Source organism: Diachasma alloeum, unplaced genomic scaffold (assembly GCF_001412515.2).
Source record: "Diachasma alloeum isolate Michigan unplaced genomic scaffold, Dall2.0 Dall_scaffold_00183, whole genome shotgun sequence".
NCBI classification, from domain to species: domain Eukaryota; kingdom Metazoa; phylum Arthropoda; class Insecta; order Hymenoptera; family Braconidae; genus Diachasma; species Diachasma alloeum.
In genome coordinates, this window is record NW_021680349.1 from 1,499,319 (window position 1) to 1,514,815 (window position 15,497).

The 15,497-nt window shown below is 37.7% G+C and overlaps 3 protein-coding genes across 5 annotated transcripts in view; 2 read left to right on the top strand and 1 right to left on the bottom strand.

Annotated features, from left to right (window-relative positions):
• Positions 1-8,938, top strand: part of LOC107047355 (triple functional domain protein) — a 35,379-nt gene extending 26,441 nt beyond the window's left edge. Inside the window, exons 12-18 of one of the 3 annotated variants that reach the window (XM_015270121.1) lie at positions 241-683; positions 796-984; positions 1,521-1,762; positions 3,481-3,724; positions 5,227-5,773; positions 6,918-7,987; positions 8,694-8,938. In XM_015270121.1, coding sequence (XP_015125607.1) covers positions 241-683; positions 796-984; positions 1,521-1,762; positions 3,481-3,724; positions 5,227-5,773; positions 6,918-7,987; positions 8,694-8,801 — 2,843 coding nt within the window. In that variant the 3' untranslated portion in view covers positions 8,802-8,938. Of the gene's footprint in view, positions 1-240; positions 684-795; positions 985-1,520; positions 1,763-3,480; positions 3,725-3,861; positions 4,150-4,275; positions 5,774-6,917; positions 7,988-8,693 lie in introns of those variants that run through there. The other 2 variants (XM_015270128.1, XM_015270124.1) reach the window with 2 other exon arrangements.
• Positions 8,939-9,273: 335 nt separating this feature from the next.
• On the top strand, positions 9,274-12,287 carry LOC107046661 (KICSTOR complex protein kaptin). Its single transcript, XM_015269328.1, has 6 exons — positions 9,274-9,578; positions 9,642-9,904; positions 10,667-10,833; positions 10,911-11,159; positions 11,700-11,997; positions 12,080-12,287. Exons 1-6 carry the CDS (start codon positions 9,347-9,349, stop codon positions 12,170-12,172), a joined length of 1,302 nt encoding a protein of 433 aa, XP_015124814.1. The 5' UTR covers positions 9,274-9,346; the 3' UTR covers positions 12,173-12,287.
• Positions 12,288-12,648: 361 nt separating this feature from the next.
• LOC107046668 (transmembrane emp24 domain-containing protein 2) lies at positions 12,649-13,643 on the bottom strand. The gene is made up of 3 exons (XM_015269340.2): positions 13,385-13,643; positions 12,950-13,293; positions 12,649-12,870 (listed from the first exon to the last, which is right to left on the bottom strand). Exons 1-3 carry the CDS (start codon positions 13,506-13,508, stop codon positions 12,721-12,723), a joined length of 618 nt encoding a protein of 205 aa, XP_015124826.1. The 5' UTR covers positions 13,509-13,643; the 3' UTR covers positions 12,649-12,720.
• Positions 13,644-15,497: the final 1,854 nt, after the last annotated feature.

Below are 15,497 nucleotides of genomic sequence, written 5' to 3' on the forward strand. Positions count from 1 at the left end.
TAAATTTCACAGAAAACTCGTTTTCTAAACCTATCGTCCATTTTCTCACGTAAAACAAAACATGAAGGAATAAAAAAGAAGGAAAAAATATAATCACAGGGAATAGATTCATTATGCCTAAATATCCCCGTTGAGTAGCTACATCTCGTTTTACCGGAAAATGTATTCATTATTGCACAATATGACAGTAATTGTTCCCCATAAATAACTAATAATAACCAGTCACGTTGTATCTCCCAGGTAAAGACAAAATGGTATTCGGTAACATTGAAGCGATCTACGAGTGGCACAGGGATTTTTTTCTAAAAGCCCTCGAACGATGCCTCGATAATCCCGAGGAGCTTGGACCTCTGTTCAAAAGATACGAGAGAAAATTACACATGTATGTGGTTTATTGTCAGAATAAACCAGTGTCCGAGTACATTGTGTCCGAGTACAACGACACATATTTCGAGGAATTGAGACAAAAACTTGGCCACAGACTGCAGCTCTCTGATCTGCTGATAAAACCAGTCCAGAGGATAACGAAATATCAGTTGCTGTTGGTGCAGGCACTGGAATTGACTGAGAAAACACAGAGATTGTCAGAGATTGAGGGCTTCAGGGCGGCTGTGTACGTCATGAAGATCATTCCCAAAGCAGCTAACGACATGATGGATGTGGGAAGACTGCAGGGTTTTGACGTTAGTATTTTTTCTTTTTCAATTCTGACAATTGAATTTCGAGTCATCGAGAGGGTGTTTCTTAATTGAATTGTACAATCATCTGTCGTGGGGGGAATTCTTTGCTTCGCAGGGGAAAATAACAGCGCAGGGAAAACTTTTACTTCATGGCCCACTCATAGTATCGGAGCTGTCGGGACCACCCGCTCGAGGACGTGAGTGGCAAGTTTTTCTCTTCGAGCAGAATATTATCTTTAGCGAGGCTGTTGGAAAGAAAACACAGTTTACGAGTCCTGCCTATTTATATAAAGCTCATATTCAGGTAAGAAGTTTTTTTTTAGTTTGGGAATAAGCAGATTGATGAGGAATTATTTTAAAAATTAAAAAAAAATTTGAATGCAGCACATTGAATTAAACATCTGAACGATTGAAGTGGAATTAATATTGTCTAAATAGAAATGTAAGAAGATATTTTTTATTTAGAATTGTCTCACCTTTACCAAGATTTAAAAAAATAACAAAAGAGTCGATTTTGAAATATTAAAAAAAAACTCTAGGCTAAAAAAATGGTCATTAATATTTTTTTTAGCTCTCTAGACGATTTTGAAAATTATTTTAGTATTTTTTCAGTGTGGAATGAGCCAATTAATTCAAATCCAGTAAAACAAATTTCTACTATTTGAATGATTGAAACCGAAGAAATATTGCCTAAATAAAAATACAAAAAAATATTTTCTGTTTAGAGCTGCCTCTTCTTCACAAAGAGCATTAAAAAAAAATAATAGAAGAGCCCATTTTAAAACATGAAAAAACTGTAGAGTAAAAAAAATAGTTATTAATATTCTAATTAATAAACAGGTGAACAAAATGAGTCTCGAAGACTCCCCAGATGATCCCGAAAAATTCGTAATTCGCTCAACGGACCCCCGTAAACCGGGTCTTGGATTTATCTGCCTAGTACCACCACTCCTCGATGAGAATACACCACGTAGACAGCAGTGGTTCGACACAATAACAGCAATACTCCAGACTCAACGGGACTTTCTCAAGGCAATACAGTCGCCAATCGCCTATCAAAAGGAACTTACCAAAGATCCACTGTAAGATTCCCAAGAGAAAAAAAACGTTAAAGATTACCCCCTTTCTGGCATTTAATGATTAACAAACACGAAGTAAGAAACACTTACACTATTCACACAAACACAAGACACTCCAACCAGTCACTTGAACAACCTGTGAATATTCGTTCCAACAATATTTTTGTATATTTTATATGAAGATACGTAAAGCAAAAAAATGGTAGTTGGACAGTCGTAGAAATCTTTCCTCGTCCTGATTAACCACCTTCAACTCAAATAACTTACTTTTCACGCCTTTTAAAGCCTTTAATGATGAAAAAAAATGAGAAAAAACATACGAAAAATAATTAAAACCTTTAACTTGTTCTTGTAATTCAAAACTCACTCACTCATAATATTTATTCGACTTGCTGATGCTCCCGGAGCCTATAATATTTGCTAATCCGTTCCAAATGTCCAATGTGCAATGTCTAATACATTAGATAAGAGATTTAAAAAAAAAATGGTTTTAAAAATGATCAGCAGAATAAAATTACCTAAACTGGGCTCGATGGGCGGGCGACGGGGGGTGGGTATCAATAAAGCTTGATTTATCAATTATTTTCATGACGAAGGACGTGTGGGTATCAATAAAATTTCAAAGATGAAAATAACCGAAGATAACAGTGAAAAATGTACGATAAAATATTTATAGTAATTTTAATAACGTTTGTAACTCACCGCACTGAGATGAATGAGGCAACAGTGTATGTAAATAAATGAGTATTAATACTTGAGGGATGACACGATGAGGAGAAAAAGGAAAATCAAATTATATGATAACCAAAAATGAACGTAAAAACGATGAAAAGACGAGAGATGAAGAACATTGTTTAGAATAAATGATTAATTGATGAATAACTATTTTCTGTAACAGCACTTTGAATGACCTGTAATTTCCTATCAACTAACACCCCTCTCTCTTAACACTTTCATTGGGCACCCTGTGGATTCCATAACTAACCGCTCACCTCATCACTAAGCTAGATCTATAATCGTCGACTATCCTTCGTTGAATTTATTGAATAATTATCCACCGATTGTTAACCCTATGCCACTTGCCAGATGTATCGATGTTTAAGGATTACACCAGGTATCCAATTATATCCATTAATTAGTGATTATTTCCTCAGTTGGTGTTGAGATTTTTGGTTTAATGTTTTTTTTTTTGTGAATGAGTGTGAAAAAATTCAATGGAGATATTTAAGGGTTTATAAGAAATTTTGCCGATGAATTTTTACAGAAAACAAATTTCAAGAGAATAATTTATTGACTTTTTTCTGTGAAAAAATCATTTTGAAAACGCTTGATTTTTCTATTCAATTTTTTCATTAAGTGAGAAATTATTTAATAGAAAAATCTAGGGGTTCGCGAGAAATTCTGGTCAATTTCTATTAGAATTCTATTGTGGGAATTTTTTCTCTAATAATTCCTGGAAATTTCCATGCATTTTCAATTTTTTTAATATAATCTCATGGAAAAATGTTAAGTGAATAATTCATGTTGAAAAAAATGATGATTTATTCACTTTTCCCTGTTAAATTTTTATTAAAATTGCATAAAAAATCAATTTCCCTAGGATTTTACCAGAAATTGGACAGAATTTTTTGCGAAAAAAGCTTTGTTTATCTATCAATTTTTTTCATACTTAAATCCTTTCGATTTGTGAATACCTTCTCATAATTATTTACTTCATCCAGCCGTTCACCAACACCAGAGTTATCAAAACGTGGATCAGCTCCAGTGACTCCCACCCTGACAGTGCCACGAACCAAGGACAAGAGCCACAAGAAAGGACACCTTGTGCATCGTTCACAAACAGGAAGTGGTCTAGATTCCGACTCATCACGCACCCCCTCGCCCACAAAATCGAAACTCAATTTCCTCGAGGGCTTCAGAAATACCCTGCGTGCAAGATCACCAGTCCGTACCAATTCCATTCCGGTGAGATAAAACAACTGGACAAATAAAGAATTAATAAACTCTCAGTTGATACGAACAATGCATGCCCTTAATATTCTTCACATGGGATTGAATTCAGCAATTAGTCATAAACACTGGTACTAATTATTCATTTCCAGCCTCGGGACTCTTCTGCTTCTTCCTCCTCTTGATGTCTGTCGCTATCTGCTCTCTATTGCATTGCCTTCTGTAACTGCGACTACATACTGCTCTTACTAAAAAACAAAAAACCTGCTGAGCAAGTTTAAATGACTCTGCAAAGACAATCAATGAAACCCCTTTCAAGTACAAAGACAGAAAAAAAAACGAAACAAGTGGATATTTCAGATACAATAGGAATAGTGAGATACATGAGTGATATTATAGATTTCATCTAGATTAGTTCCAATAAAACAAGATAAATTAGATACGGTGGTTGTAATTTCGGTGAATATGGGGGCTTGGTGGTGGTGACTATTCGGAGGTGCATCTGGGTGAGCATGGCTCTGTCAAAATTGAAAAATGGGATTATTATCGAGGAGAATCGTCATCAGGTGGCACCGGGGGCTCGAGTTTAAATGACTCCTTAAAGACAATCAATAAAAACTCTTTTAAGTACAGAGACAGAAGAAACGGAAACGTGTGGATAATTCAAAAGCAATAGAAATGAGTCATGTGTGTCATCACTTTCATCTATATTAATTCCAACAAAACAAGATAAATTACATAATATTGTTGTAATTTCGGTGACGGTCGGGGGGGAACAATTGGTGGTTGGTGAGAGACTATTCAGAGGTGCATCTTGGTGAGCATGGCTCTTTCATCCTCCTCCAACTTTTTAAAAAAGAGACTAAAAAAAATGAAAAATGGAATTATTAACGAGGAGAATCGACGTCAGGTGACACCTGAGACTCGAGTGTTTAATGACTTTCCATAAAGACAACCAATAAAACCCCTTTCAAGTACAAAGACAGAAGACACCGAAACATGTGGATATTTCAAAAGCAATAGAAATAGTGAAATACATAAGTGCTATCACAGATTTCATCTAGATTAGTCCCCACAAAACAAGATAAATCAGATAAGATGATTGTAATTTCGGTGAAGTTGAAGGTTTGGTGGTGGTGGCTATCCACAGGTGCATCTGGGTGAGCATGGCTCTGTCATCCTCCTCTAACTCTTTAAAAATAGACTAAAAAATTAAAAAATGGAGTTATGGGGGCTCTCCATAAAGACAAACAATAAAACCAAAACATGTGGAGATTTCAAAAGTAATAGAAAAACTAAAATACATAAGTGATAACACAGATTTCACCTAGATTAGTTCCAACAAAACAAGATAAATCAGATAAGATGGTTGTAATTTCGGTGAACATGAAGGTTTCGTGGTGGTGGCTATCCACAGGTGCATCTGGGTGAGCATGGCTCTGTCATCCTCCTCTAACTCTTTTCAAATAGACTTAAAAATTAAAAAATGGGATTATTAACGAGGAGAATCGAATCAGGTGGCACCGGGGGCTCGAGTTCGTCTGGCTGCAGACTGGGGGAAGCTCCACGCTGGGGATGAGCTCGTGGTTTCCCACCTGGACGGTCCGGGATTGGTTGTGTCACCTCTGGATGCCAAAGAGGAGCTCTGGATACCAGCGAGTCTCATCCCGAACTCCTCGATTAGTCGGGCATGGTCGTTTCGACCGAGGAAACCAGACGCCGACAAGCAGATTGCCAGTCCTGGGAGGGCCAACGACAGAAAGGCTGAGCCACCGAGGATTCTGGTCCAGAGTGTCTCGTCACCGGTTCGAGTCTCGGTGGGGGACATCGCCAGGCTGTCTTTTGAAGTCGCCAATGCTGAGAGTGCCTCTGTTGTCTGGAGGAGGGAGGGCAGGGACGAGGCGATCAACACGGGGGGCGACGAGAGGCATCAGGCTCGACAGGGCGCTGGGCTGATTTATTTGGAGATCTCGAGGTGTCGTGTCGATGACGCTGGGGTTTACGAGTGCACCATTAGTTCGGAGAGTGGATCTACCTCGGCCAAAATTGCTCTTTGTGTCACAGGTAAATGTAATTGATGAAAGGGGGCTTACAATGGGTTTTAGTGATTTAATATTCAATATTAAAACGATATTACACAATAAGCAATAACAATAAACAATATTAAGTATTTAATATTCTATATTTTAAACAATATTTGATATTTAATATTTAAGATTTTTTCTTGATCATAATTCTGTAGATTAATTGTAATACCTGAAGCTTAGCAGCGCACATCTACGAGATTTATTTACACTATCAGTAACGTTCTATTAACGCAATCAAAATATTTACACTTCTTACTCTCATTGATTTTAGATATTTAGGCTACTATTTATGATAAATTTGTGTAGTATTTTAAGGATTTTTGGATCTGTTTTCAATAAGAGGGTGATGGAGTTCATAAGTGGAAATTTAAATTCTTTTAATTCTCCAATGAATGCTGTACTTTCATGGCTCAGGGTGGGACAGGGTCATGGAGAGCTGACTAGTGGTTTTCAAGAGAATGACATTAACTTCGATTTAAAGCGAAAATAATCATGACATGTTTTTTCACTGGAATTTCTATGAATGAGGCGAGAATTCCTCAGCTTGAAATTATGCTGAATGTCCACGTAATTGGAAATTTAAGAGTGTACTCTCCTGTTTTTTCCAATTTTCATTCATTTTTCCATAAGATTTTGAATTTTTAATTACGAAATTCTGCACAGTCCATTTTAAAATATTCTGAGGCACAGAACTATCTACTCCCAATTTATACAATTATTTTTATTTCAATTCAAATTTCAATTCTAGAGGAGATGAGTTTTTATAGATTAATGTATTTACCGTTCTGAGACCTGCATTCAGTATTATTATTGTAGAATGTAATGATATCTCTTTTTAATAATCATAATCAATTGAATTATTGCTAATGAATTATATTCGATGCGATTGAGCAACTATCTCGTAACAATTTATAACATAAATTACTCATTTTATTCTGAAAAAAAAATCCCCACAGACAAATGCCATATTTCCCTCTCATTACATTGAAAACCCCAAATGATCAAACATTTTCTCCTTCAATTTTCCACCATATGCGTCTAAAAATGAAGAAATAAAAAAGAAAAAATTCCAGTAATTGACATCACCATGAAAAATACACTGAACCTCCCCTCTTCTTCAGGTGGAGCCACAAGTGCGACCTGGGCTCGTGTAATCGGCACCACAAAGATTCAAGTGGACTGGGAGAAACGTGATATAGAAATAGGAACAATCGAGTACCGAACCCTGCCCTCCACCACCTGGATTCCCATTTTGGACGACGTTAAGAGCCCCCCAGTTCTCCTGGATCTGCTGGCTGGTGCCTCCTACTCGTTCCGAGTCCTCGATAAAACGGGGAGAAATCCAGTGGGCACTTGTCCCTCGCCAGTTGTCACCCTTCCCCTCGACGAGAACATGAGCTGGGAGGCGGAGCAATTTATAGGGAGATACTTGGAGCTTGATGAACTGGGAAAAGGTCGATACGCCCTAGTGAGACGAGCCAGGGATCGTGGAACGGGTCAAGAGGTGGCCCTGAAGCAAACACTCAGGCACAAACAGTCGAGAGCCCTGACTCGTGCTGAATACGATCTCTTGGCGTCAACTCATCACGCCAACATCATTCGTGCATTTGCATTATTTGAGAATGCCCCTCAACCTGGTCTTGATACTATTGTCCTTGAGTTAGTGAGGGGTCCCACTTTATTCACCTACTTGAGCAAAAAGACTGATTACACAGAGGCAATGGCTTGTAAATTTGCCCAGCAATTGTTGTCAGCACTTGATTGGCTTCATCAGCGTTCAAAATGCCATTTGGATGTTAAACCTGAGAATGTTATGGTCGATCAGGACACTGGAGTTGTCAAACTCATTGATCTTGGTGAAGCTGTTAGAGCACCTGTCGACGAAGTTGTTCCACCAGCTGATCTTGAATTTGCTGCACCAGAATTAGTACTTGGCAGGCCAACTGGATGGTACACAGATGTCTGGGCTGCTGGGGTATTTATTTATGTTCTTCTCAGTGGGCTATCACCGTTTTTAGACGATTCCGTTGAAGAGACAACAGCGAATATACTTAAATGTGATTACTGCTTTCCCGACGAGTACTTTGAGTTTATATCCAATGACGCTAAAGATCTTCTTGGAAGACTTTTGATCCTCAGGGGGGAGGAGAGAGGCAGTGCTGAGGCTTGTCTCAGCTCTCCCTGGTTCAAGGTAGTTCAATCGGTTGGTTGATGGGGTCCATGTTTAACAAACTTCCGTTAAAAAAACTTTCTCAAAGAAACCTAAACAATTTCTACTCCAAAAAATTTGAAAAAAAAAATTTTTAATCCAGGAAAATAATGCAAAAAAAACAAGAATAGAGCATTAATAACCCTTCAATGAATAGTCATGAGCAAAAATAACAAAATGAAAAGAAAAACACACGAAGCATAAAATTAAATTTGCAAACATCGTCTCCAGAGCAAACAACATTGAGTCTCAATAACAAGTGATTTGATACAAATTCATAAGCATGACGCAATAAATAACTATTCATATCCACAATACGACAAAATTTAACAAATGATCAGTCATTTAAAGCACCACATTCAATGCAATCCCTCAAATACTTCAGAGTAATGAGAAATATCGGTTATTCTTTTCACAAGGAATGAAAATAAAACAGATAACAAAACTCTAGAAGTCCATACACAAACACAGATTTTACTTATATTCTTACAAAAGACGATAACTGGAAGCTGTCATTGACGAAAGTTCAGTTTGACAAAAGTTGAATTCACCAAATGTTCGCTTTCCCAAAGTTGATTTAACCAGGTTTTTTCGACAAAGTTGTTTTGGCGAATTTTTTTAGACGTGCCCCCGTTTCATGTCTTTGAGAGATGTTTCTGGAGGCTCACAGATTTTTATAAATTTGCAGATTGCCAAGGGGGCCACTATTTCCTCGTCGAGAATGGCAGCATTCATCGAGCGGAGGGCACACTGCTCCAAGCCACATACTGATCATAATGAGGGTTTATATAGTTGAGAAAAGTTTAGGATAGCTGCATGTAAATACGACACTGTATATTTTTCGTAGTTTCTTCGATTCATTGTCATGATTTTATTACTCAAATTATCAAACTGTACTTATTGTTAAATATACTTTTAGAGAGATACTTTTTATATGGAGTTTTCTTATTTTGTTCATTCCTAATGTTATCACAAATCAACGTGTAACCACAAATCAATCCACACCCTGAAGATTGTTATTAAAAAAAAAATATCGAACAATCTTTCTTTTTCTTTGTAAATAAAATTAATTACGGGAATTAAAAGGAGAATAAAAATGAAAAGATTAGCACTAGCATGACTTCGAGGAAGAAATGTGCGGAAAATGGGGCGGGGGGAGGGGGGAAATTTCAGGGAAATTTTTTCGAGAAAGAAAAATCGGGGAATTCAAAAAAAAAGTGTTGAGTGTTATCAGCGCCTCTATCGTCAATAATTCCCAATGTCTCCCCCAATACGTGGACAGCTGATGTATTTTGTTGACAAAATGTCAAGTATATTTGTTGAAAAACCCACTTAACAACAATGGGTTCGCGAATCCAAAAAGGGGAATTGGGTTCATTAATCAATATTCACTGGTTTCCCCTCGCCTCTCAGGGCAATGTGTACTCAATGTCGAAATTGTGTTCGCCCAGTGGGGTTAACAGGATCCTCGTGGCATCGTTGAAGCGCAGAATATACTCCTGCGAGTACCACAGGGTCAACGACGACGTCCTGAGGCCTCTCGTCAAGGAGTTGCTCTTCACATACATCCCAAGTACGTGTTCTCATTATCAAATAATTTATTCTTGGTTGTTTTATGACACAAAAATTGTCTCAGATGGGGCTGAGATAATATCGATCGATGCATTCAACAAACAGCCTCATGACGAGGAATTCACGATTGGAATTACGATAATAAAACCGAGTGGTGAAGGCACGGTCGAGAGGTACCTCAATATTTATTCGGAAACAGCTGGGGATGGGGAGAGTGGAGAGACCTCGATTGAGACGATTGCTCAGAATTGCCTGTCCATGGAGCTCACTTATACACCTTATCTACTGTATCACACGTTGATTTGTGATAGAGAGATCGGGGAAGAGGTGAATTTATTAGAGTGATTCCACATTTAATTCGAAATACGTGTGGGGTAATTCGAGGGGGGATTTTTTTATTGAAAGTCAGATTTATGCCCTGGAATGGGGCATTATATTATTTTATTTATACATTATTTTTTGAGGATGAAGTTTATAAAAAGAGTAACAATGTCCAACAATTAGATTTAAGGAAATTCTACTCGAATTCTATTGGAAATTCTGTTAATTTTTTGCTTGTTTCGTTGTGCCGTGTCTAATGAAGAGAGAATGGCTGCATTTCGATTCTTTAATTCAATGTATTTCGTTGATATTTTTTTCTATAAAAAAAGCAACAATTTTATGAGTTTTCTTTAATTTTCTGACTCATATTACAACATTCGAGAGGAAGAACTTTAAAAATTTGTGTCGAGGAATTTTTGTAGAAAAAATATCGATTGAAATATTGTATTGAAAAATCGATTGACGTTTTCTATTGAATTTCCGATGAATATTAAATCTTCTATGTTGCCAATAGAAGATTTACAATAGAATCGTCTACGGAAAGCTATTTCTTTTGAATTTTGTCATGTGAATCGAATGCAATTTCTCTCATTTTGAAATTTTTTTTTACCATTCAATGTATAAAGACATAAATTTTATGCCCAACTATTTTATCGAGTAATTATTATTAAAATGAAAATTTTCGAAAAATCGAAAGCATGAGATTTCGAAATTTCGAATTTCACGCGGAATTCCTCCCAACAAATCAACTCCATCAATTCTTCCTAGATTGTCTGGCTAATTTCTGGCAACGACAACCAAATACACATGATCAGAGAGGACAAACTGACTCACGGATACGTTGAGTCACGAATCGACAAGTACTTCCCAGAATTAATTAATCTCCAAGCCCTGGTTCTGGGAATAAGCGTTTATTACTATCAGGATAACAAGATGTGTGTATTTAAAATGGCTCATGAGATCTATTAGCTGATAACGACGGTGATTATTTAATGAATCTGATTATATCCAGGAGATTGACTGCAATTGGCTGTGAGTGTGGGCTCGTGAGAGTGACTCAGGTGGATGTCGAGAGCTCAAAGGTTGTTAAAGAATGGGTCTTGAGGTATGACAGACCAGTTTCAAGTGTTCAGATATTCTCTCGTTACAATTCAGTGCCATGTGACTTCATTCGTACTGAGGGAGTTGGAGGGAAGCGGGAGGATCCACCGATTTTGGATATTTTGATTGTTAATGCGATCAATTCTACTATCGTCTTCATGTAAATATCATTTATAATCTTTAGGATTAAACAATACACCACAATGTTGGAAATTTATTGGAATTTAAGTAATAACTTCATTCTGATTCAATGTCGTGAATTTGAATTCAATTTCAAGTCGAATCGTTCATGAAATTTCTCATTCATCTTGAACACAAAAAAAGTTATGAAAATCTCCCTTAAATTCGGAGGTATTCTTCGAAAATTCAGCTTTGCTGAATTGTACGCCCACTCCATCGCAAACCGTAGAATTCTGCATTCTTACTGGTTGAAATTCCGTTAGAATAAATAATCAAACTGATTTTTGGAAATTAAATTTTACATTCAATTAAATTCTCAATAGATTGAGAATTCACGAAAAAGTAGTTGAATATTCAATTATTTTCCCAGTTTATGGACCTAAAAATTAGAATTCCATTGAAAAATTCAAGAAATTGATTCATTTTTCAAAACAAATCGACAGGAATTTCCTGTAAATTTAACACTGCCACAAATTCCACAATTTTTTCCTTGAAAAAACAATTTAACATTCGGTTCTAGGGACGTCTTGCGTTCTGGAATGAAGAACCAGGCGATTCTGCCCTCGTTGGAGGCCACAGACTGCACATTATCGTCCTGCATAGCTGATATTAACATGGACAGTGTCAATGAGATATTATTAGGTACCTACAGTCAAGAAGTTTTCGTATTCTCATTCTCTAGTCAGAATTCTTCTTGGACGCTGTTAGATAAACGAAAATTCGATGCTCCTGTGCATTCCATGTGTTATTTAGACTTGACTGGAGATGGGATGAAGGAACTTGTTGTTTTGACGCAGAGAGGAGTCTATATATTACAGGTAATTCCTTCAGCATTCACATTTTTGCGTAGAACATGCTCATTATTACCTTTCATTGAGTTTTATTTTTTTGTTGATACAGCATGATCAGATAAAAGTGAATCGCCTCTTGGAGGAGCGTATGAAGGAGTTGACTATAAGACTGTCTAAATCTTCCCAAGACCAAGAAACTTGAACTATAATTGAGGATCATTGTTTTTGTTATGAATATTGGATATTAAATTTTTGATTCAAGAGAATTTATTGTTTAAGGATTATCTATTTGAATAATAAATTTTTCACGTAATTTACACGACAGAATATTCATCATTCTCCCGAAGGAATTAGAAACAAAAAGAATGGATTGATGAGACTCTAAATTGATTGTTCAAAACTAAACTCAAGAATTATTACTTTAGCATAAAAATAAAAACTTTAAGGAGAATTGAGGATCATTGTTGTGATGAATCTGAAATGCTAAATTTTGAATCAAAAAGACTTTATTAATGGAAATTAAATAATAAATTTTTCACATCATTTACACGACAAAATATTCGTCATTCTCCCCAAAAAATGAAAAGAATGAGTTCATCAAATTGAACAAAAAAAAATAAATCATCTAGACCACTAAATGAATACCTTAAACCTAAAATCAAGACTTTGTGCTAAAAATCTGACTTAAAAAAGAGTTTATTAACCAAAATTGAAACTCCCACAATATCCCACACCCCATCACCCAAAAGTTCACACAACTCTCCTCACTTCGAAAAATCTCTTCAGATAGAAAATTTGACCAGTGGTCATTGAAATCAATACTGCTGCTTCGAAAATTGACCACAACACAACGCGGAAATTAGTACTCTCGTTGATTGCCCTGTGGTTGCGGTCTCGTACCTGGAAAATCATAATTCCCATTAATCCCCAGACTAACCCCCTCTCCACGACTGAAACAAATTGCCCAATGAAAAATTACCTGCATGTACTCCTGTTCATTCTTGACCCCAGACAGACTAACGCTCAAATCCTTGATCATGTCGTCCAGCTTGAGATGATTGCCCTCGTCATCCTCGCCCTCGGGCTTGTGCTCCTCCCCCACCTTGGGAGGGTCACTCACATCCATGTTGAACATAACAACCTTGGGTGTCATCGTACTCTTCTGATTACTGAAGCAGTAAGTGTAATCACCAGGCATGTAGGCTGCAAACGTGTACTTTCCATTGCCCTCCTGTTCACCCTGGTAAATAACCTTTTTATCTGGGCCCTCGATCTTCACATCGATATCGAGGAATCCACCCTCAGCAATCTCGAAAGTCAGTCCTAAAAAATTCCCATCCCCATCAATCCCATCCTTTTTTTATTCTGGACTAGAAAAAATAATTGATGATGTGTAAATATTGACGTTACTAACCCATTTTCGTTCCCTGCTCAACCTTGTCAAAGAAGCACTCCTCCGCATGTGCATCGACGGTAATAAAATACGCACTTGCATCGTAAAACACACATGCAAAGACTAATAAACACAGTAACTTCATCTCAATCGCTAATTTATTTCTACCTAATTTTTAACAACCGATTACTCGAAACTAAATAAATTCTATCGACGTTGCAGTGTCGAGGCTGGTTTTACTGCCACGTTAACAGCCGGTAACACGTCCTAGGGATATCCTCCATGCATTACGTGAAGTTGTATTATATTGAAATATCTCGAAATCGATATCCTCAATTCTGATTGATCGATGAGTCGTGTGAAGTTGGTGTTGAAAAAATAGGCGGTACTTTCGAATTTTTCAAGTAATTGCTCATTTCTTTATATTTATCACGTGTGAAAATAATCAATCTTTCTATTTTTGAATTCGGATTAATGAATTTTATAAATTTAATTTTTCTTCTTTCATGAATAGCATGAAATTTATTTAATGCTATTCTCTTTTTTTTTCAGCATAAATTGCCTAATTTATATGCTTTCCCCGTATTTTTGTTTTTTTAGTAATAGAGATATTTCCAACTTTTTTTTACTACACTGTTAATACAAACCCCTCGCTTTCGGCGAGCGCTATACACCTCCGAAAGAACACTTTTACGCACCCGTATCGAAATATACTATTTTCAGCTCGGCGTATGCGCAAAGTCAGATTTTGTAGTCAGGTGTGAAATTCCGCGAAGAGGAAGGGACATGTGCACTTTATGCCCACCGAGGTGAAATGGTATATTTCTAACCTAGGCAAATAAAGTAAAGGAATTGTCCCCACAAGGGGAATTACGAGGGTGGTAAGCACCTGGGTAAGGGTCCTTTATTTTACCTCCCGTGGTTAAAACCATATTTTTCGTCTCGACGTAGACGCAAAGTCAAATTTCCCTTCCGCGAAGGAGTAGGTAAATGTGCACTTTGCAAACAAGTCCGAAAAAAACTTTTCTGACGATCGTGAGTGTTGCAGTCCGAGGCGAAGCTGCGGAATGCAATCAAACGAGTCCGAAAAGTTGTTTTCGGCCAAGTGACGACCAATTTTTCTTCACAATGTCCATAAACGGCGTTTGACGGTCACGAAGTGTCCATAAAACGACGTTTTACGGACAGTGTGATGAAATAGTGGTTTTTGACGTGTAGGAGGTGTGCAGTACTCGTCTCGCTCTAACAAAAGCCCATAATTACTCATCAATTTTTCCCTCGTCATTCATTTTCTTAATTTTGATATAAAAAAAATTCCAGATATTTCCGGATTCGAATGAAGAAACCAGCGCGCGCCCGTTGTATCCTAGGGAATTCCCAGTAGTTCAAACCGTCCGCCGAGCCCCAGCCAATGAGCTCGGCGCCTCCACCTCTATTTAATTAATAAATACCCGTCCCCTGTACCAGTCCCCCCGATTGGCCCTCCACCTCCGCAAAAACCCTCCCAGTCAATCTCCACGGCGCAACAGCTGTACATAACCGTTCCACGCACGCACATATGTAACAGTAGCAGTCAATAACTGTCAGACGGTCACTACACCCCCCACCCTCAAAACCCCTCGAAATATGAATGGGTTGATCGCGGCACGCGTATCAACAATTCATGCAACTCAAAATTGATTCCATCAACCAATCCTCAATAATTCAATGAACTCCACCATAAACTCAAATACCTCCCCGCCCCTCCCCCCACGAATGCAGCATTCCATCCCAAGCGCCTACAGACAAGGTCAACTACTCCCTTTTTTCTCATTCTTATTTTCACCTCTCCCACCCCAGAAACAAGAAAGAAATTCAACCATGAAATTCCTTCCACGAAACTCTCTCTCCCCCATCATACCCACCAGTATCCATATTAAAGTAATATAGCGTGGCAGAAAAAATGAGGGCTCGATCCTCATCAAGACCCCACCCTTCCCGATAATTAACAACATCATCCCCCAAAGCCCTCCCTCGTCAACCGAAACAGAGAAGTCTCTCCCCCACAAAGTGAGAAAAGAATATTGAAGGAGCACGGGGGTAGGTACGGAACGGCGTCAAGTCCCCCCTGAATTTTACCCTCACCCCCCCCCCC